Below are 22,134 nucleotides of genomic sequence, written 5' to 3'. Positions count from 1 at the left end.
TCTGTTATACCCACACACATCTTTCAAACAGTTTTAGAAACTTCAGTGTTTTCTATCAAATACTAATAATAATATGCATATATTAGCAACTGGGACTGAGGAGCAGGTAGTTTACTCTGGGCACCTTTTCATCCAAGCTACTCAATACTGCCCCTGCAGCCATAAGAACAAAATGTGGTTTCCACTGACAATTGAGATATACAAACTATGGCATAAGGGAACGATGAGCGGATAAGAGGCAATCCGTAATATCGATTAAGACAATGAGCGAGCGTAGACGAACGTAGTCAATATAACGATTTGTTCAGCACCTTTGAAATGTACAGCGACAGAATTCCGAACATGGGCCGTTCTTACAGTATTCTCCCTGTACACCAAGTCAGAACCGTAGGATAAATAAGGGGGCATATAAGCAGACAATAAAAGCTCTTAGAAATGTCGTCATCATCGAATATTGTCTAAAACAGGCTATAGGCTACATGTGCACCACCAAGTCAGAACAGTAGGCTAAGTTATGAGGGAGAAAGGGACCAAATTATTAGGGTGAGGCACATGGGCTACAAACAGCTTACTACACAACATACACTTAGTATTACTTTCTTAGCTACAGTATACATATCTCCCTGGCATATTACATAATTTATGCAGCAGTATACAAGACATTTTTGGACTCAGTTATGCTGTGCTCACTTGAACAGGAAGGTGGTATTGCGGCCCTTCTTGGGGAACTCTGAAAAAAAACAAGGTTGAATCACGACGTAAGTGATCTTCAGGTCGGAGCTCTAGAAAGAGGCCAGAGTTCCCGACTTGGAATTCCAATTTGGATGACCGTTCAAAACTTATTTTTCCCCAGTCGGAACTCGCTCCCCCCCCCCGTTGCTTTGCAACGCTTGCAGTTAGCCACTGATTCCAAACCACTCATTGTTGAATATGCAATTTCCAACTTGTGTAATGTTTATGTCCAATGCCGATGAGCATCGATACATTTTATCTACAATTTAAAAGATATATATTTTATTAATTTCACCTTTATTTAACCAGGTAGGCAAGTTGAAAACAAGTTCTCATTTACAACTGCGACCTGGCCAAGAATAAGCAAAGCAGTGCAGCACAAACAACAACACAGAGTTACACACGGAATAAACAAACATACAGTAGAAAAATAAGTCTATATACAATGTGAGCAAATGAGGTGAGATAAGGGAGGTAAAGGAAAAAAAAAGGCCATGGTGGCAAAGTAAATACAATATAGCAAGTAAAACACTGGAATGGTAGATTTGCAGTGGAAGAATGTGCACAGTAGAAATAGAAATAATGGGGTGCAAAGGAGCAAAATAAATAAATACAGTAGGGGAAGAGGTAGTTGTTTGGGCTAAATTATAGATGGGCTATGTACAGGTGCAGTAATCTGTGAGCTGTTCTGACAGCTGGTGCTTAAAGCTAGTGAGGGAGATAAGTGTTTCCAGTTTCAGAGATTTTTGTAGTTCGTTCCAGTCATTGGCAGCAGAGAACTGGAAGAAGCCTCAATTGGCTTTGGGGGTGACCAGAGAAAGAGAGAGAGAGAGATTTCTCTTCATATGACAAGTATTTGCCAGTAGATTGTCCACGTGATTCATGACTGCTTGTCTAGCTTGAAAGCTACGATTTTGAAAGTATGATGTTGACATGATCAGTCCAATCAAAGCTACGGTAGATATGTGATTTGACATAATTTTATCTGTGGCCAATGACCTTGAGCTTTCTTGGATGGGCACTTCTAATGTAAATCTATGGCAGCACCCAAGGGGCTTGAACTTTCAAGCTCTCCATGTAGATTTTGTGGTGATGTAGTGTCCCCATGAGTGACAGAACACTGAGCCAATCACAGCGCAACTAGAGAAGATTACCAACCCCTACGCTCTGTATTTTCCGCTGGCTGCCCCTCCATCACAGAAAGCACTGAGCTAGGCTGAAACACCTGCATTTTGGAGCTGCCTTAAGAAAGCAGAGACCATGTTTGTACGCAGCTTTATTAACTCAAATGTTGTAGTTTTTTACATTGTTTGCAAACTGATATGTGACACGTATTAATGCAAAACAGGTGGGGCTCAAAACAGGTGCCCTGAATGACAGGTCGCCACTGGTTGGGATGAAAACACTGAGCGGAGCATTACACCCAAACTGTACTCACCCTTCTTTCATCTGAAAGGAGGGAGTCATTCTACTCCCAAGGACTTGGAGTGAGGACGTCATTAAGAATGCACCTAATCATAACAGATGGCTATTCCTCATCCTTCCCTCTGTTGACTAATTAAGACTAGGAAGAGAAGCCAACATCATTATGTCGATGGCAAATATGGAAGTCACACAGTGCCACCTGTAGACACAGAATGGTGTTAGACTGTCAGAGAGAGTTGCATCCCTCCTGGTTTGAGTTGGAGGGAAGCACCTTTGATCAACCTTTGTTCCACACAATGGAGGTCTCCGCTCCCCTCCATAGGCATGGAGGCCCTGCTGCCTGCAGCCACACAAAGGCAGCCAGGATCACATGACTTGCTGCTGGTCAGCCAGCAGGCAGGCAGAGCAGACAAGACAACCCGGCACGCTCTGCTCCTCACAACAACACACTCAACTCTGCCTCCGTCACAGTCAGTAACACAACAACTCCACAAAATGAGGACAGAGGGGATCCACCACAGAGAGAGGCTTCATGTACAAACAAGCAGATACTTTCATAATCAGATATCCCTCAACAACGAAACAATACAAACAACTAGAGTCTCAAAATGTTGCGACCTATAAAAACCTTTGAATTCCATCAAGGATAGGAATCTAATTTCCTTGAATTGAATTAAACGGATGGCTGGTATAGTTTCCTCTTTGACTCAATTGTTACTTTTACTTTTTGCCACAGCGTCCTTCCCAAAATATCCTTCCCCTTCCACGGTGAGCGGGCAGTGGTGGTGTATTAGAACTAGGACACACCTGAAATAGCTCCGCCAGGTGTGCAGAGGAGAGCAGTACACAGGCATAGTCCCCCTAGGAGCAGCTGACTAATGTCTTCTCCGGTCTCTCCTATCAGACTAGTGGGGCTACAGTCAGGGTTACATTGCTGTCATGCTTATTATGTACCGTTATTGCACAGGTTATAGGACTGCTAGAACATATTGATGTGGTTCCTGTTGGTTCCTTTTCCAGGCATTGTAAAGATGTGACCTGTGTTCATCAGTGTGTCAGGAATGAACCCGGTGCCCCTACTCCCACCATCACCAAGGAGACTAGGCAGCCTCCGCTCTATGATTCAGATAGATCACTCAGGAGACAGATTGGTAGAATGCAACATGTTGTGCTGTATGGTGGTGGTTCAGTATCATTCACAGAATATTAACTCTGAAAGTAAGGCATCATGACTCATGTGTGAATCAGGGAACGGACAGAATTGCCCAGTCAACCTACATGCATTGGTGTCCTTCATCTACAGAAGAGTTGTACAGCATTATCTGAAGGGTAGGCCCATTATTTCTACTGTCAGTGTCACATACAGTCTGAGTGTTTGGGTTTTTACTAGCTTCTGCAATCTGCATAGAAATGAGCAGTAAAAGGGTCTAGAGTATTCATGCATAATGGCCCCCAAAACAAATCATCATAATGCAATCTGACTGTCAGTTTTCCCCTCTCCATGTTGAGCTGCCAATGATCCTCATAGAACATAATGATACATCAAAAAGACTCACCCAGAAGTTGTTTTTAAAGAATGCCATCTTCACTCAGAGTTTTATAGGGATCTGCAGTAAAGTGAGAGAAGAAAAGAAATGTTACAGATGGGACAGAAACGAGGCTACAGCCCCCTGCTCTCCTCTATCAGTGACCAGAGTCAGCCAGTGGCACTGAACCAACATTCACACCAATAATGAGACACCTCTACAAATGGATTGTTGTTTTCCCTGTGCTGAATTGCTATGGATCTCTTGCTCTTGCTGTGGGCTGAATCTCCCTTTGTACAGGTACTGTAACAATGTATTGGGCTACATGAAAAGCCACCTCTCAGGCCCAAAAACAGACACAGTGACACTTTACTGTACAAAGAATGAAGTGGAAACTTCTGAGGCGGTCTTATTAAAAACAAGCTGGCGTAAGCAAGTAGACAATAGAAACCTTTAGTTTAATGAAGGCCAGAGTGTCCTGAGGGGACAGCCAGGGTTTGTTAAACAGTTCACTTCAAAAGAGATGGAGAGGCTGACACAGGGGAGGGAGGGGGAGAGAGACTGATCTGACACAGCCACCAAGGAGAGTGTGCCCGATCAAGATGAATAAAGATCTCTCCGGTGTGCTCACTCACTGGCCATGTGTGCAATAAAGCGCTGAGGGACTAGCCATACCTCTAATTCAACCCCCTCCCCGCCCCAGAGTCACCTCCCAGACTGGGCCTGGAGCGATTGACAGCAGCAGGTCTACTAAGGTGAGGACACACACAAAGAGCCTCTACAACACAGTGACTCAACAAGAACCATGGTCTCTTTTCTGACTGTGAAGTGAGATTCGTGACCATGAGCTTCTGTTCTGGCAGAGCAGACTTCAATTGACTGGAGGCAGGAGGAAACATAGCAACAGCTGAACATACGCCCCCTGACCCCCTATAGCGTTTCTCCACCCATCCACACTGCCTTCCACTGTGGGGGATTTCATTCCTGCTCAATTAGCTCCTAGCTATCTGCTCATCATGAATAATAGTAGCCTTCCAAGCACATAGCAAAGATGAATGAGTGTAAAAAGTGTCTGTGACTCTGCAGGCGCAGCGTTTCTCCAGGGAAGGCCTGGCTGTAGGTTCCCTGTTATTTTGCTGCGAGGAGAGGGTAAGAGGGGATGGTATGGTCCCTGCCTGGATGTGTTACATTGTGCTGACGGCAGGGTTTTCTCTCTGCTGGCACAGAGGAGTGGCTGACCCTAGCTCAGGCAGGACAACCTGCTGCTGGACAGGGGCACACACACAATTAATTAACTCAGCATGGGGCCCCTGGAGGGTTCTCATTTGGCAGCACGGCTTAGGGCTGAAAGTGAGATACAGCAGCCGCTACCAAGTACCCACTCTGCTCTACAACACTGATAGAGAAGAAGAGGAGAGGTGGAATCAGTTAGACAGAGGGATCTGTTTGGCTGTGTAGCTGGATCACTGGCTGGTGGTGGTGAGTGGTAAGCATAAAGTGCCAGGCTTCACACATAGTTGCTGAGAGGAGAGATTGGTGTGGGGCTAGAATCCTCAGTGGTGTAGTGGAGGCTATACACAGGAATATATTTTTTTATTTAACAGTCGCCATGCACGCTGACAGTCGCCAGGTGTACGCCGTTTCCTCCGACACATTGGTGTGGCTGTCTTCCGGGTTAAGCGAGCAGTGTCTCAAGAAGCAGTGCGGCTTGGTTGGGTTGTGTTTCGGAGGACTCACGGCTCTCGACCTTCGACTCTCCCGAGTCCGTACGGGAGTTGCAGCGATGGGACAAGACTGTAACTACCAATTGTATATCACGAAACTGGGGAGAAAAAGGGCAAACAATTTTTTTGTTTGATTTGTTGATTTGAAAACCAAAAGAACAGGAGTGTTTATAAATATTTCCCTCAACATTTCTATGGTCGGATTTTGGCTTGGCTTCTTAGAAGCAAGTTAAGTCAGGTCTCATAATATGAAGTAAAACATCCAGGTATGACAGGCTATAACCGTCTTCTGGTAGATGGAAAGGCTTTCTCAAAAACCTACTCAATTAAATGTTAACTAGCTACAAAGTAGCGTATGCCTACCAGAATTATATGATTACCTGCATCAATCCACTGGGTATTTGTTTGCAAATGTGCGCTACAGAAACACACTAAATCAAACAGTGCTAGGTGCAGGTGCACTTGAATTAAAGGCTAACTACACTCACAAATGAACATTTCTTACATTTTTCCCAGACCTCAAAAGTGGTCTCCTGTTATGGTTTAAGCATTATTGTGGACTTAGAAAACAACAAAATTGGATGTTCTAGGAAATAAAAAAAATGTGGCTTTGAGAGCGACCAGAGGAGGATCTCTGTTAGGGAAATGTGTCGCCGGACAACCTGACCGGGAAGATTTTAATTTACCAGCCCCATGTGTATTGTGTGTCCCATTACGGCATCCACCCCAGGTGCTCAGAATGACACAAACCACAAATATTATGGTCATTCATTTTAACACGCCATGCAACCCCTGTAATGAAGCAGCCAGTAAAATATTTCCAAAATGCAATTCGCGAGAAAACACCATTCTAAACACTGCACCTGATGCGAGCAGTATATGACAGAGATGAAAATCTCCATTAGAAACTTAGAAAGACGGTGAAACTAGGATGGGTTGTTATTCTAACTGCCTTCGGCTTCTGGACAACGATAGAAAGTTGATATGAAAATCAATAGAACAGGAGAGAAATGGCATTAAAGGAAGTCTTTCATGCAGCTGTCAGTGAAAAGCATATCAAATAAGCATCTTGACTAGAATTTGAATGTTGAGACAACAAGCTTATGCATTCATCGCTCTCCAGAACGATGCACTCCGCTCTCCAGAACGATGCACTCCGCTCTCCAGAACGATGCACTCCGCTCTCCAGAACGATGCACTCCGCTGTCTCCTGCCAATTCATTGATTCATTGTGTGAAAGGTTTGCCGTTTGTTTCTTTTTATCAATTCACCATTACATTTGTTACCAGTAGTAAATGTACCGTTAATCCCCATCCTTTGATTACATTAATGTTTGTTAATGCATTGTATTAGCCTACTAAAATTAGGCCTACAGTCAATACCATTCTGATTCTCGAAGTGGAAACGTTACTTGTGAGAAAGAAGTTTTGGTTTATTTCATAACCATCATGTACAACTTTTTTCATGGTCTTTTGTTTGGAGTGCTCCATGTGAGCAACGAGCATGGGTTTGGCTCCTCTGTCCTGATGTTGAGGGAGCGCGCGCGCCTGAGTAAGCATAGAAGTTGTAAATATGGCACTGGAACTGACCATGTATATAGTATGCTTACTAATTTAATCATCTTATTCTTATTTCTATCCCATATATCCAGTGGAAAAGTCATAAAATAGCTTTCCCTTGCGCAAAAACAGCTGTTGGTCCTGAGCTAACTGGCAAGAATAGGCTAGTTGATACAATGTTGCAAGTTCGCTAGAGACTGCTTTCCTGGATCCAGTTGATTTATTTGATACAATGTTGTACTTCACTAGTTAAAGCTCAAGTCAAGACAATATCAATATATTTTCTACGGCTTTATGTACACTACCGTTCAAAAGTTTGGGTTCACTTAGTCATTTCCTTGTTTTTTGGGAGAAACAAAATTGTCCATGAAAATAACATCAAATTGATCAGAAATACAGTGTAGACATTGTTAATGTTGTAAATGACTAATGTAGCTGGAAACGGCAGATTTCTACATAGGCGTACAGAGGCCCATTATCAGCAACCATTACTCCTGTGTTCCAATGGCACGTTGTGTTCGCTAATCCAAGTTGAATAGCTAATCCAACCAGAATAGAAAGAGTGGGAGGCCCCGGTGCACAACTGAGCAAGAGGACAAGTACATTAGTTTGAGAAACAGATGCCTCACAAGTTCTCAACTGGCAGCTTCATTAAATAGTACCCGCAAAACACCAGTCTCAACGTCAACAGTGAAGAGGCAACTCAGAGTTCCTCTGTCCAGTGTCTGTGTTCTTTTGCCCATCTTAATCTTTTCTTTTTATTGGCCAGTCTGAGATATGGCTTTTTCTTTGCAACTCTGCCTAGAAGGCTAGCATCCCAGAGTTGCCTCTTCACTGTTGACGTTGAGACTGGTGTTTTGCGGGTACTATTTAATGAAGTTGCCAGTTGAGGACTTGAGGTGTCTGTTTCTCAACCTAGACACTAATGTACTTGTCCTCTTGCTCAGTTGTGCACCGGGGCCTCCCACTCCTCTTTCTATTCTGGTTAGAGCCAGTTTGCGCTGTTCTGTGAAGAGAGTAGTACACAGCATTGTACGAGATCTTCAGCTTCTTGGCAATTTCTCGCATGGAATAGCCTTCATTTCTCAGAACAAGAATAGACTGACGAGTTTCAGAAGAAAGTTCTTTGTTTCTGGCCATTTTGAGCCTGTAATCGAACTGAGCAATCGGGGGAGAAGGGCCTTGGTCAGCGACGTGACCAAGAACCCAATGGTCACTCTGAAAGAGCTCCTCTGTAGAGATGGGAGAACCTTCCAGAAAGAACTCTCTCTGCAGCACTCCACCAATCAGGCCTTTATGGTAGAGTGGCCAGACGGAAGCCACTCCTCAGTAAAAGGCACATGACAGCCCGCTTGGAGTTTGCCAAAAGGCACCTAAAGGACTCTCAGACTATGAGAAACAAGATTCTCTGGTCTGATGAAACCAAGATTGAACTCTTTGGCCTGAATGCCAAGCGTCATGTCTGGAGGAAACCTGGCACCATCCCTAAGGTGAAGCATGGTGGTGGCAGCATCATGCTGTGGGGATGTTTTTCAGCAGCAGGGACTGGGAGACTAGTCAGGATTGAAGCATGAACGAAGCAAAGTACTGATAGATCCTTGATGAAAACCTGCTCTAGAGCACACAGGACCTCAGACTGGGGTGAAGGTTCCCCTTCCAACAGAACAACGACCCTAAGCACACAGCCAAGACAATCCAGAAGTGGCTTCGGGACAAGTCTTTGAATGTCCTTGAGTGGCCCAGTCAGAGCCCGGACTTGAACCCAAAGGAACATCTCTGGAGAGACCTGAAAATAGCTGTGCAGCGACGCTCCCCATCCAACCTGACAAAGCTTGAGAGGATCTACAAAGAAGAATGGGAGAAACTCCCGAAATAGAGGTGTGCCAAGCTTGTAGCATCATACCCAAGAAAACTCGAGGCTGTAATCGCTGCCAAAAGTGCTTCAAAGTACTGAGTAAAGGGTCTGAATATTTATTATGGGGTATTGTGTGTAGATTGATGAAGAAGAAAAAAATGATTTAATACATTTTAGAATAAGGCTGTAACATAACATGTTGAAAAAGTCAATGGGTCTGAATACTTTCCGAATGCACTGTATTTGTATTTATTATGGATCCCCATTACTCTTCCTGGGGTCCAGCAAAATTGAGGCACTTTATACAACTGGCATGCAGATCGTTAGAAATGTTAGGATAAATTGCATGCTTCCCCAAACTTGAAACTCATGCGCCTCCTGTTTAGTCTTTAGAACAGAATTGCCTCCATATTTCCATGGTTGGATTTTCAAGCAAGGCAAGTCATGCCTCATAATATGAAATAAAACATTCAGGTTTCAAACAATTAAGTATGTTTCAAAACGCATACTGCCTCCAGCTCACATTGTGGTGGGTGAACATGCTAATAGCCTGCCTACAGTAGTTGTTTTCCTCCTGGGCAATTTGGCTGGCAGCATTGTATTTATCGCCTTTTCTTTTTTTTGGGGGGGGGGGGACTGGACCAGAGGTAAACAAAGATTAGAACAGTGTTGTGCATTGGGATTCCTCTGGTAATTAATATTCCACAGGAGCTGATCATGGTGGGCTGATGTAGATGGTACTGTGGTGGAACCATTTGGTACAAGCTGACTCACTGAGTCTCACACAGAGGGTCAGAGAGAGAGAGAGCGAGCGAACAGCCTTCTCCATGTTACACAGCTCAGAGGTGGGTGGACTGATAAGGAATAATTCAAATAGCACATAAGGGCTAGTAGGCCTAGTTCCTTTCTGTCTCAACAGCTTAGCATTAGTGAGTTTGAAACAGTAAAACGTTGTGCTGCCTCCACCCTGGACTGGGCTGGGCTCCTGCCCTTTCCCCTGCTGATTGTGAGAGTGTCAGACAGGCTAGTGGTGGCTCAGTTTAAGACCACAGCCAGGGCAACGTTACGCTATCAGCAGCACACAGCAGTGGAGAAGACAACATCAGCACCTAGAGCCCAGGCTGCAGTCTACAGTCTAATGCCATAGAAAGAGCCAACAAACAACTACTGACAAGAACCAGATGGACTACCAGAAAAAATGAGGGCTTAACAAAAAAAGCCCCTTCCAGTCCCCCCCAATAAACTGTCCCCATCCTCTTGTTTGGCAGCAAATAAATGGCATCTCTACACCCATATTGCACCTCCCTCTCTCTTCCCCGTGGTGGAGGGAATTGAAGTGGGGCTACTGGCAGATGCTTCTCTCTGGGTTGACAGTTCAGCGGAGGCTCCCTGCCTGGTCCTTATATCCCCACACCCCCCCTCCTTCAGCTCATCTCTGTTAAGGCATGAGGCTGGGGGGGAAATTGACCAACTCCCACCTTCACTGACAACCCCAGATATCCGCCTCCTCCATCTTGGAGAAGAGAGAAAATGGGTCATAGTATTGACTCGGCCAAGAATCGAGTGAATACGGTCTGCTAGGCTATTAACAGTCCCATCTGTCACTGGCAGAGGCAGTGAGGTGGGAGAGGAGAGGAACAGAAAGAAAGGGTGGGTGGATAGTGAAACGAGACATGTAAAAGAACAGACAGGCCTAAGGCTTTTAGACAGAACAAACTGAGAAGAGGGGAACAAGACAAATGGAAGAGAAATGAGAAAAGTGCTACCACCAATCAACACTCTCCTACACTAAATGGCAGACTGATATAGGAGCTCTAAAAGCAGTGACCTATAGCTAAATCCCCAATCTCAGGTGTAACACATCTATGATGCGTCTTGCCAAACTGTCGCAGCTGTAGGCGTTTTGCAAGGACAGCGACAGGGAGTGTAGCTACTGCACTGCAGAGTCTGTTGCTCTGTCCTTCATCAAACCTGATTTGGCAGGGACAGGAGGAGAGAATTCCCCCGTTAGACCCATTCTGCAGTACCCACTACCCTCCCTGCCCACCTGCCAATGACGATGCTTCCAGAGCCAGGTCTGTGAGTCACCCAACAGTGACTGGCACATCTGGCCACATGGAGCTGGCTGTAATATGGACCTACTTGGTCCTGTTGATTCATTCAATGTGATAGGGACAGACCATTATCAAGTTTGAAAAGTGTTAATGTCACATGCACAAGTACAATGAAATGCCTTTCTTGCCATCTCTAAACCCAACAATGCAGTAATCAATATCATCAACATAGTAGTAAAAATAACATACGGTAGAACAAAAACACAAGAAATAAAAATAAGAACACAAGAAAGTAAGAAGGTACACACAGTGTCAGTTCCAATACCATATTTACAATGTGCAGGGATCCTGGCGTGACAGAGGTAGATATACACAGGGGTAAGGTGACTAGGTATTAGGACATATGAAAAACTAAGTAGCAGTAGTGCATATGATGATTGTATGTGAGTGTGTGTGTGCAGAGTCAGTATAAATATGTGTGCATGCTATGTGTGGAGTCCTGCGAGTGTGCATATAGAGAGTGCAAAAATAAACATATACATAAACATAAATGTAATACCAGGGTCAACTCAGTCTGTGCAGCCATTCCTTAAGCTATTTAGCAGTCTCATGGCTTGGGGATAGAAGCTGTTCAGGAGCCTGTTGGTGTCAGACTTGATACACCAAATCACATTTGTATTTGTCACATGCGCCGAATACAACAGGTGTAGACCTTAGTGAAATGCTTACTTACAAGCCCTTAACCAACAATGCAGTTAAGAAAAATAAGCTTTAAGTCAAATAATAGAAAAGTAATAAATTATTAAAACAGCAGCAGTAAAATAACAATAGCGAGGCTATATACAGTGGGTACCGGTACAGAGTCAATGTGCGGGGGCACCGGTTAGTCAAGGTAATATGGACATGTAGGTAGAGTTAAAGTAACTATGCATAGATAATAAACAGGGAGTAGCAGCAGCTTAAGGGGGGCGCTCTGGTACAGCTTGCCGTGCGGTAGCAGAGAGAACAGTCTATTACTAGTGTGGCTGGAGTCTGACAATTTTTAGGTTCTTCCTCTGACACCGCCTGGTATAGAGGTCCTGGATGGCAGGAAGCTTGGCTCCAGTTATGTACTGGGCCTTTCGCACTACCCTCTGTAGTGCCTTGCGGTCAGAGGCCGAGCAGTTGCCATACCAGGCAGTGATGCAACCAGTCAGGATGCTCTTGATGGTGCAGCTGTAGAACCATGACAAATCCTTTCAGTCTCCTCAGGGGGAATGGGCTTTGTCATGCCCTCTTCACGACTGTATGGGTGTGAGTGAACAGGGAGTACAGGAGGGGACTGAGCACGCACCTGAGGGGCCCCAGTGTTGAGGATCAGCGTGGCGGTTGTGTTGTTACCTACCCTTACCACCTGGGGGGCGGCCCATCAGGAAGTCCAGGATCCAGTTGCAGAGGGAGATGTTTAGTCCCAAGGTCCTTAGCTTAGTGATGAGGTAAGCACATGCTCAGAGTACACATCCTGGTAATCCGTCTGGCCCTGTGGCCTTGTGAATATTGACCTGTTTAAAAGGTCTTACTCACATTGGCTACTGAGAGTGTGATCACACAGTCGTCCGGAACAGCTGATGCTCTCATGCATGCTTCAGTGTTACTTGCCTTGAAGCGAGCATAAAAGTAATTTAGCTAGTCTGGTAGGCTTGCATCACTGGGCAGCTCACGGCTGTGCTTCCCTTTGTAGTCTGTAACAGTTTGCAAGCCCTGCCACAGCCGGTGTACTACGATTCAAATCTTAGTCCTGTATTGACGCTTTGCCTGTTTGATGGTTCATCGGAGGGCATAGCAGGATTTCTTATAAGCTTCAGGGTTAGAGTCCCGCTCCTTGAAAGCGGCAGCTCTACCCTTTAGATCAGTGCGGATGTTGCCTGTAATCCATGGCTTCTGGTTGGGGTATGTACGTACGGTCACTGTGGGGACAACGTCATCGATGCACTTATTGATGAAACCAGTGACTGATGTCAGTATCGCTTGCCATGCGGAAGCAGAGACAACAGTCTTTGGCTTGGGTGGCTGGAGTCTAACAATTTTCCGGGCCTTCTTTCAAAACAGCCTGATATGAAAGGTCCTGGATGGCATGGAGCTCAGCCCCAGTGATGTACTGGGCTGTCCGCACCACCCTCTGTAGCGCCATGCGATCGAGGGCGGTGCTGTTGCCATACCAAGCAGTGATGCAGCCAGTCAAGATGGTCTCAATGGTGCAGCTGTAGAACTTTGAGGATTTGGAGGGCCCATACCAAACCTTTTCAACCTCCTGAGGGGAGGAGTCACCTTCTTCACGACTGTGTACTTGTGTGTGTACCATTTCAAGTCTTTCGTGATTTAGACACAGATGTCAAATGTTCTCTCCCTCCTCTACCCAGGCAGCAGAAGAATAATCAGGCAGAACCTGAGTATGCTCTCCTCCATGCACCCCATTGTTTGGAGCTGAATGTGTTGTTTTCCCTGTAGCATACGGTGCAGTCCAGTACAGTCTATGACAAGGAGCCAGCCTGCCAAGCATCACTTCCAGCACAGACCCAGCACTGAGCAGAGCATGACAGCATGGTGAGCACTGGCAGTCCATTCAGAATGGATGTCTGAACATGGCATTACAAAACATCATACAAATCGATTAGGTAAGAATACATTTCCATAGTCCAGCTGCTAATTGAGATGACAAGAAAAAATAAGAGGATCCATCTCATCTCCTTCAGCATGGTTCTCTTTTGGGTCACCATGTGCTTTTGAGTGACCCAGATTAGAAACATGAATGGTAACACAAGGTGCTGAACATCAGAAATCTCCTCCTTTCCTACTGCAACATCCCATATTATTTGGAATTCCACAAAATAGATCTGACGTCACAGTAGTCAGTCACCATGTCAACAACCTGTGATACATTTCGACCTGGGAAATTCTATTATTGAGCTCCACTTATCACTGGTCCACTTAGCACAGCTTGAAGTGAACCCGTAACCCAACATAGAGTGAGGTCTGTTCCTGCAGCCAGCCCCACGGTGGATACTCGTGGCCAGAGAGATCCATCTGCTAGAGACCCTATGCTTAGTAGCATGGCCACCGGCTACACAGGCTCAGGCACTGCCTTCCAGCTCTGCCCTGCCTGGCAAGATCCAGGGAGTCCACGGCCAGCAGCTCTGTAGCTTACATTACAGGCAGGGGATCTCCATAATTAATTCACCACCACCAACAGTAGCACCATACTATACTGTATGGGCCAGCTGTGAGGGCAGAGGGAGCCAGCTAAATCATGAGGACTGAAAATCCTTAAAGCTAGAATCCTTAATTGAAACAATAAAGCGTTCTCCCCATTTCACTAAAAAGATAGGAGATGGGGAAATGTAACCACTCTCAAATTCATAGACAAAGCTATGGACCCCAGAAAGAGTAGCTGCTGCTATTGCAACAGCTAATGGGGATCCTAATAAAATAACAAATACTAAGAACTGATCAAATGTATCATTTTCACCATGTTTTGAGGCTATACAGTGTTTGTTTACATTTACGTTGTTTACAAACATTGGCATAAAACAAGCTTACATTTTGGGGTTCTGATGGGGTACGACAGTTGAACTAAGTTCATGAGGCATTTATAAGTTATATTCTTAAAGAATCAATGGGTATATATGATTAATTTATAAGTTATAAAATGTATGTAGCAACTAAGGATTCTAGTTAAGGATCAAGTGGTACGCTTCTTTTCCCCAGTGCCATAAAATGATTGAATTGAGTTAGCCCCCCCTATATTGATATGGTATTCTCCTCGCCGGCTGAGGTGGCCGGCTCTGCAGGAAGGCTCTGATCAGGCTTTAGGCTAATCAACAGCAAAATACAGAGTGAGACAGTCAATTCTAATCTAAATGCAAAGTAGGACTCTTATTCCCCCTGGCCTTGCCTTTCTCCTCTCCCTCCTTGCTGCTCCCCACATCGCAGCCTTTTAGGGGCCGAGGCAAGGCTGAGTGATGTGGATGGTGTCTGACGGTGAAGAATGTGCTGTAATTGCGGCATGCTTCAGATGTGTCTCTGTCCTGGGAGGAGAGCTAGCAGGGACCTGATGATGGCAGCGGGTAGAGAGCGGCTGCTAGGTGCCTGCCTGGCCCCAGATCAACAGGCCTGGCGGGGGTCAAAGCCTCCACTGTTAAGCTCAGTGTGATCTCCAGCAGTAAGGGCCTACCTACTGGGACCAGCAGCAGCAAGCACCACACAACCTCAGCTCACCCCTCCAGAATAACTGGATGGTTATGATTTCAGATGCAGAGGTTCTGAGTTAAGGGATGTTGAGCTGGCTTCAATAGGTACCTGATTAGAAACTGGACCTCAACCCACCCATATTTCTCACTATGATTATCAGGTGAATATCTGCCTCTCCATAATGAAAAGTTAATAGAGATGAGACAGAAAGGTAGGTTAAGCTTTCAGAGTGCAACTCATAAATAAACAGTATTTTTTTAAAGATAAAATGCTTTGCGGAATACATAACTAAATACTCAACTACTCATGAAGTCAACTGGCAAGAGGCCATGAAGTTGGTACATATTTCTTAATCTAATTGAAACTCCTCCACCTCACATCTCTTCATTCCCAGTCCCACCCACACATCCATGAATCACTACGCTCTCTCACCACTCAGCACTAGCAGAGTAGAGAGTTTCACTTGATCAAGACATAAGGGAGGGTTTTCTTCACCTCTCAATATCAGTACTTATATTACTTTTTCAACACCGATCAAGAAACGTGTCTCTATGAAGGTTTCTGTTCTCTGTTTAGAAAACCATGTAGATTGCAATCTGAATAAAGAAACAACATCAAGTGTGCATTCATCAACCTCTTCTAAAGCATTTTCATATAAGCCTAGTTGGTTTCAAACCAGCTTTAGAATAAGAGCTAATGGCATTATATTTTTTACTTTGAGAAGATTAAAACACAATTGGAGAACAGGTGTCAATGTGGAATTGTACTTCCACTATCATCATTATTTAAAATAAAAAATGTTACACGGGGTATTCCATACAATGCTAAATAGAAAACCTGGCAATTTCTGGAACAGTTTTCAAGTCACAGTAACTTTCTAGACCTTTTATCAACATCATGGTCATTAGATAAATCTCTCTGGGGTCATTGATTGCTGTTAACATCTTGGACTATCCCAGGAGGATATGATTCTACCAAGATGAATATAAGGGATATTCTCTCTCTCTCTCTCTCACACACACACACACACACACACACACACACACACACACACAGTAAAAAATAAAATAAAAAATGTTAACCCCCCTGAAAAACACCAAAACAGTGACAGTCAGAGGTGACTTTTAGTTCTTCCAACCAGCAATATCATCAAACAAGTTCTCATGATCAAAATAAACATTGTCAAAGCACTCGATTAGTCGAGTCTCTAATTTCGCTACCTTTAAATATAATATATTTGATAGGGCGGCAGGTAGCCTAGCCTAGCGGTTAAGAGCGTTGAGCCAGTCACCGAAATCTGTCTATGTGCCCTTGAGCATGGCACTTAACCCTAACTGAGTAGTCTTCCATAATTAGCCATCAAACGGTCTACTTAGCAAATATAACAAGTAAACCTTAATCTATATTTCTGATAATTTAATAATATAACATTTCCAATATCCAGTTAAAGGTTGGCAGCAAGCTTAGGTAAAAAACGTTGTCAGTTGTCTGCTACTGATAGCGTGCAAGCTTGAATTCTACATTGTCTTCTGTCATGCTGCTGAAGACGGCAAGGCATTATGCAGTTCCCCGCGCTAGTTACAAAGCAAGCAATTTTACAGGACCCAGCCTAAATAATAGTTAATTACCTGTATTTTTTTTCTGGAAAACCTTTATAGTACATTTTCCATCTTCAGTCATTCACCTGTCCAGCTCCAGCCATAGTTGTATAATGCCCAAAGTGATTTGATAGTAGGCAGAGGTACAATATCTCTAGGCAGTTTTCAGTGTGCGCGCAAATTCCCACCCATCTGTCCCTATTGGTTGACATACTTGTCAATCAAGCCTAGAGAGCGATGTTGTAGGCATAGCAACCATTTGGAGGCGGGTCCTCGAGAATTTCTATGCGCCAATTGGATGAAAAAATATTATTCTAAACATAACGCCCACCTGTTAGTACGCCGCTGTGTTGGCCAATGTGGGCTTCCATCAATAAAACGGACGTATTGAAAGCCAGATTAAAGGGGGTATAATAATATATTCACATTTCCTCATAGATAAAATGTGTAATGTCATTTGTCTTTCAAGGTCGTGCAAGGTCATAGAACAAAATGTAACAAACATTTTATTTCCCCCTCCCTTCGACATACTTTCCTCATAAATAAAGCTGCATAGTAAAAGATTTATACAAATGCAAAACCCAAAGGTGGTCTCCCTGGGGTGGCAGGTAGCCTAGTGGTTAGAGTGTTGGACTAGTAGCCAAAAGGTTGCAAGATCAAATCCCTGAGCTGACAAGGTATACATCTGTTGATCTGCCCCTGAACAAGGCAGTTTAACCCGCTGTTCCTAGGCTGTCATTGAAAACAAGATTTTGTTCTTAACGGACTTGCCTATTTAAATACAAATCATTACCCTTCTTTACCAAAACACATATAAGAATGAAAGAGACTGCTTGTCTTCAGTATGAACATTGTCCATTGACTGCATAGAGATACTGACCTGCTGGCCACTTCGGTCACAAAAGACCAAAGGACCATTATTTACAGTCAATAAAGGGACCCTGACATGCCACACATCTCTACAGGTGTAAATGTGGAGCAAAATACAGCCTCATTGTTTCATGTCACTCCAAGGATAAAGCAGTTGGCTGTGGTGTCACTGCTGTGCTGGGACATGGTCTGGGGTAGCAGTGAGGGGTGATTCAGTGTCGGCGGTGTGATGGTTAAGCTCAAGGTCTAGTCAAGGTGGCTTTTGCGGTTGTAACTCTTCTCCAAGTACCGGCCACAGACCTTGCAGGGGAACTGGTAGCTGTCGTCAATGTTGTTCTTTTTCATGTGCCAGTTGAAGTGAGGCCTTCTGACAGCAGGTGGAGCCACACACCTCACACCTGGTAGAGAGGGAGCAAGGAAGAGGGGTGAGGCAAAGAGATAGACAGAGGGACACTCATAAGGACCACAACACATTTATCAAACAAGTTTAGAGTATACTTTCAGTATAAAAGAAACTGAAAAATAGTCATTGAGTGCTGTTGCTATGACAGAGAACACTCACTGAACAGGCTTCTCTCTGCGGCAGTGGATGAGAAAGCGACTATTGGTGTGGAACACCCGGGCACAGAACTCACAGATGTCCCTCTGATCTCAAGACAAAAGCCAGAGTTCGTCTTGACCATGTGACTGAAGAAACACAGGGCCCTACAGGGAGTGTAAGAGCAGGTGAGCGTCCTCTGGTGGAAGTGCTGGTACTTCATTTGATGCTGAACGAAAGGTGCGATAAGATAGAATGGAGTTTAGTGTATTTTACCTTGCGATGACTGTAATAAGTAGATAATGAGTGGTCATCTTCAGCTATGCTGCTGGACACTGAGGTACTGCAGAGAGGAGAAGACTTTCCCACAGCCGTCAAACTCACAAGGCAAGATTGATTTTGGTGTTATTTTTATGGGAACATTAAATTAGGATGACAATAAACAGATAGTAATAAATTAAGTGATAATGCACAAAACTTTTTTTGCTGACAATCTCCTTCACTGCAGCCGACGTGAGCAAAACATTTAAAAGTGTCAACCCTTGCAAGGCTGCAGGCCCAGACGGCATCTCCAGCAGCGTCCTCAGAGCATGCGCAGACCAGCTGGCTGGTGTGTTTACGGACATATTCAATCAATCCTTATCCCAGTCTGCAGTCCCCACATGCTTCAAGAGGGCCACCATTGTTCCTGTTCCCAAGAAAGCTAAGGTAATTGAGCTAAATGACTACCGCCCTGTAGCACTCACTTCTGTCATCATGAAGTGCTTTGAGAGACTAGTCAAGGACCATATCACCTCCACCCTACCTGACACCCTAGACCCACTCCAATTTGCTTACCGCCCCAATAGGTCCACAGACGATGCAATCGCAATCACACTGCACACTGCCCTAACCCATCTGGACAAGAGGAATACCTATGTGAGAATGCTGTTCATCGACTACAGCTCAACATTTAACACCATAGTACCCTCCGAACTTGTCATCAAGCTCGAGACCCTGGGTCTCAACCCCGCCCTGTGCAACTGCGTCCTGGACTTCCTGACGGGCCACCCCCAGGTGGTGAGGGTAGGTAACAACATCTCCACCCCGCTGATCCTCAACACTGGGGCCCCACAAGGGTGCGTTCTCAGCCCTCTCCTGTACTCCCTGTTCACCCACGACTGCGTGGCCATGCACGCCTCCAACTCAATCATCAAGTCTGCAGACGACACTACAGTGGTAGGCTTGATTATCAACAACGACGAGACGGCCTACAGGGAGGAGGTGAGGGCCCTCGGAGTGTGGTGTCAGTCCTACAGTTACATCACTATGAAGTGCAACAAAGTGGTCATAAATTTTTTCAACATGTTCATTCACATTTTATTTCCTTCTTGGAAGATTAAATAAATAGCGTCATTAAAACCTGCTGGGTGAAGGGACATCCTTCTCTCCAGTGATTTTGCCTTGGGTTGTCCTCATCACCTTTATCATCATTATCACATTACATAGGCAGCCCGCCACCTATTGAAACATAAAATTAGATCACCATAAGGTTGGGTTGATTACGATTTGAACAAGAAATACATGCAAGGAGTTGTGCATGAAGCAAACTATTCAACTTTACCAATCCTGCCATGACTGCAAGGACTCTGCTGGCGTTGTGTCACTTCCTGCCGCTGAAGCTTCCTGTGTATTCTCGTTTCCTGGATACGACCAAACAACATAGTGATGTTGAGTCAACACTGGCATTTCAGAACTAATCAGGAAATTCTGGATAATTGTCACGTCGGTATGAATGATTCGGGAGACAGGCGCAGGAATGTGTAATAATGTTTTTATTATACCCAAATTACGGCGTGCAGTGTAAAGGCACGGGATGAAGACCAAACAAACACTATACAAACAAAAGAGCGAGGAGTACCTCGAATAAATAACACAAGCACACAATGATTAACACATGGGACGAGACCCATAATCATCTGTGCAATCCACAATGGCACGAAAGCCAAAACACACAGCACAGGTACTCACACGATCCAACGGACATTGTAACAATAATCAACAGGACAATGGTAAACCAAGGGCACACTTATACAATTACTAATCACTGGGAACAGGGGCCAGGTGTGTGTAATGAAAGTTCCGGAGAGATCCGTGACAATAACATTTCTTATTAATGAACCTGTTGAGTTGCTCTCTCCAGAGTTGATGGTTGTCTGGTCCACCGTCTCCTCGCCATCCCTACGCTAGGGAGTTTTAAGATAACCTTAAGAAATGATTTATAGGCAAAATACTTTAAAACTGCACAGGCTTAAAGAAAGTATACTTGTTTTTAATGAACATTACATGGTAATCTATTTGATTAATTTTACGGTTTCCTCCCTGCTGATGAGATGTATGTGAGATGTATTTTGTTTTCATGTTATAATCTTGTGTATATTTTGTTTTCATGTAATTTCATGAGGACCACAATGGAAATACATATTTTTTCTTTTTTTGTGTCATCTTATAGGATTTTAATGGCATTGTACTGTATGTATGTGTGGTTGTATTGTGTTTCAAATTTTTCCCCAAAAAATCCTGGTTGTTGTGCCTCCTCTTGGGTCACCATGGGCCTTGCACCATCACAACCCCTGGTCCTCCTCACAGTAAGACAACGCCTCCCTGTGACACTCTCCTTCTTGAGCTCCTTCGCTCCTCTCCTCCCTTTGAACCTAGTTGAACCTGAAGGGGTAATATCTCCCTCCACATTGCCTCCGTCCCCTTCTCATGTCACCCCCTCTTATTCACAGCCACTCTGACTAGGTTGCCATGAGAGCCGATGTCCTCCTTCCCAGACACCGTTCTGCCTCTAACACATCCGAGGGTTCTCTTATTTCCTTCCCCTGAGTACATGGGCATAGGCACTCCTCTAGAGGTGGTAAGTGCTTTGGGCCTCTTCTCTGCTTCATTGCCTCTCCCTTTGACTGGCTGGCCTCTGTGCCAGCTGCCTACTTCTCCATGGCAGTGCCAGACTGGAGGGTGGGTGGGAAGGGGCACTGTTGCCGGTGAGTGTGGACCAATAGGACGTAGCGATGCAGAGATTCTCTTGATGTCAGTAAGGCAGCCATGTCCCCTTTCATACTTCCTAGTGGACCATTCAAAAAACAGGCTTACATATACAGTACATATTCACATGAATGAAACTGTAAACTGTATGTTATGGGGGAAATGTCTTTACCTGAGCATTTGGCAAACACTTTAGAAAAATAGCTGAAGAGAAGAGAGGGGTAAGAAATTTAGCAAAAATTAATAACAGCCAACATAACATTACTCCAATGTTATAGTTGTGTAATAAAGATGAGCCATAAATATTGTGTGCCGTTTGTTACCAGTGCCACCATCAACACCAGTCTGGTCTGAGGTCTTACCTCAGCAGTAGGTAGTGGACGAGCTCAGAGTGCAAAGAGAAGCCCAGGTTCTTCAGCTGACCCTAGGTCTGCAGGCATGACCCTAGATGCACTCAAGACTTACTCCGCTGCGCGTCTATCTCCATGTGCCACTGTCATCCGACGGCTTTTGTAGTAGATGCCGACGCCATGGTCAGAGGGTCACTAATCTGGTCCATCAGCACTGGCATGAACAACAGGAGAGAGGCCAATGATACAAGATATCTCAATGTTAACTTTACACTGGCCACTATAGTTATTGTAATACCATATAATTTATTTGTGTCAAAATATGACAGTTTAAATGATTTCCCCCATCCTTTGACACCTACATTTACATTTTTACAGTTTTCTCATTTAGCAGTTGTTGTTATCCAGTGTGACTTACAGTTAGTGCATTCATCTTAAGATAGCTAGGTAGGACAACCACATATTATCACAGGCATAGTGAGTACACTTTTAATCAATTAAGTAGTCATCTGCAAAGTCAGAGCTAGTAAGCAAAATGACAGAAGATCCCAAGACACAACACAGCAGAGCTGTGAACTGAAATGTCTGAAACACTCATGATGACTACATTCATGTGATAATGTATTTTGGAAGATTAACTGTGTAAATG

General features: G+C 44.4%; 1 protein-coding gene across 1 annotated transcript in view; it reads right to left on the bottom strand.

Moving 5' to 3' along the window:
- Positions 1 to 16,878, bottom strand: part of LOC111972154 (F-BAR domain only protein 1-like) — a 40,876-nt gene extending 23,998 nt beyond the window's left edge. Inside the window, 2 exon segments of the mRNA XM_070446133.1 lie at positions 3,714 to 3,764; positions 16,731 to 16,878. Of these exon segments, the coding sequence (XP_070302234.1) occupies positions 3,714 to 3,740 (27 nt within the window). The 5' untranslated portion in view covers positions 3,741 to 3,764; positions 16,731 to 16,878.
- Between the last annotated feature and the right edge of the window lie 5,256 nt (positions 16,879 to 22,134).

The sequence above is a fragment of the Salvelinus sp. IW2-2015 genome, linkage group LG13, assembly GCF_002910315.2.
Source record: "Salvelinus sp. IW2-2015 linkage group LG13, ASM291031v2, whole genome shotgun sequence".
NCBI lineage: Eukaryota > Metazoa > Chordata > Actinopteri > Salmoniformes > Salmonidae > Salvelinus > Salvelinus sp. IW2-2015.
Note: the sequence above shows the minus strand (reverse complement) of the source record. Positions and strands in the feature narration are given on the sequence as shown.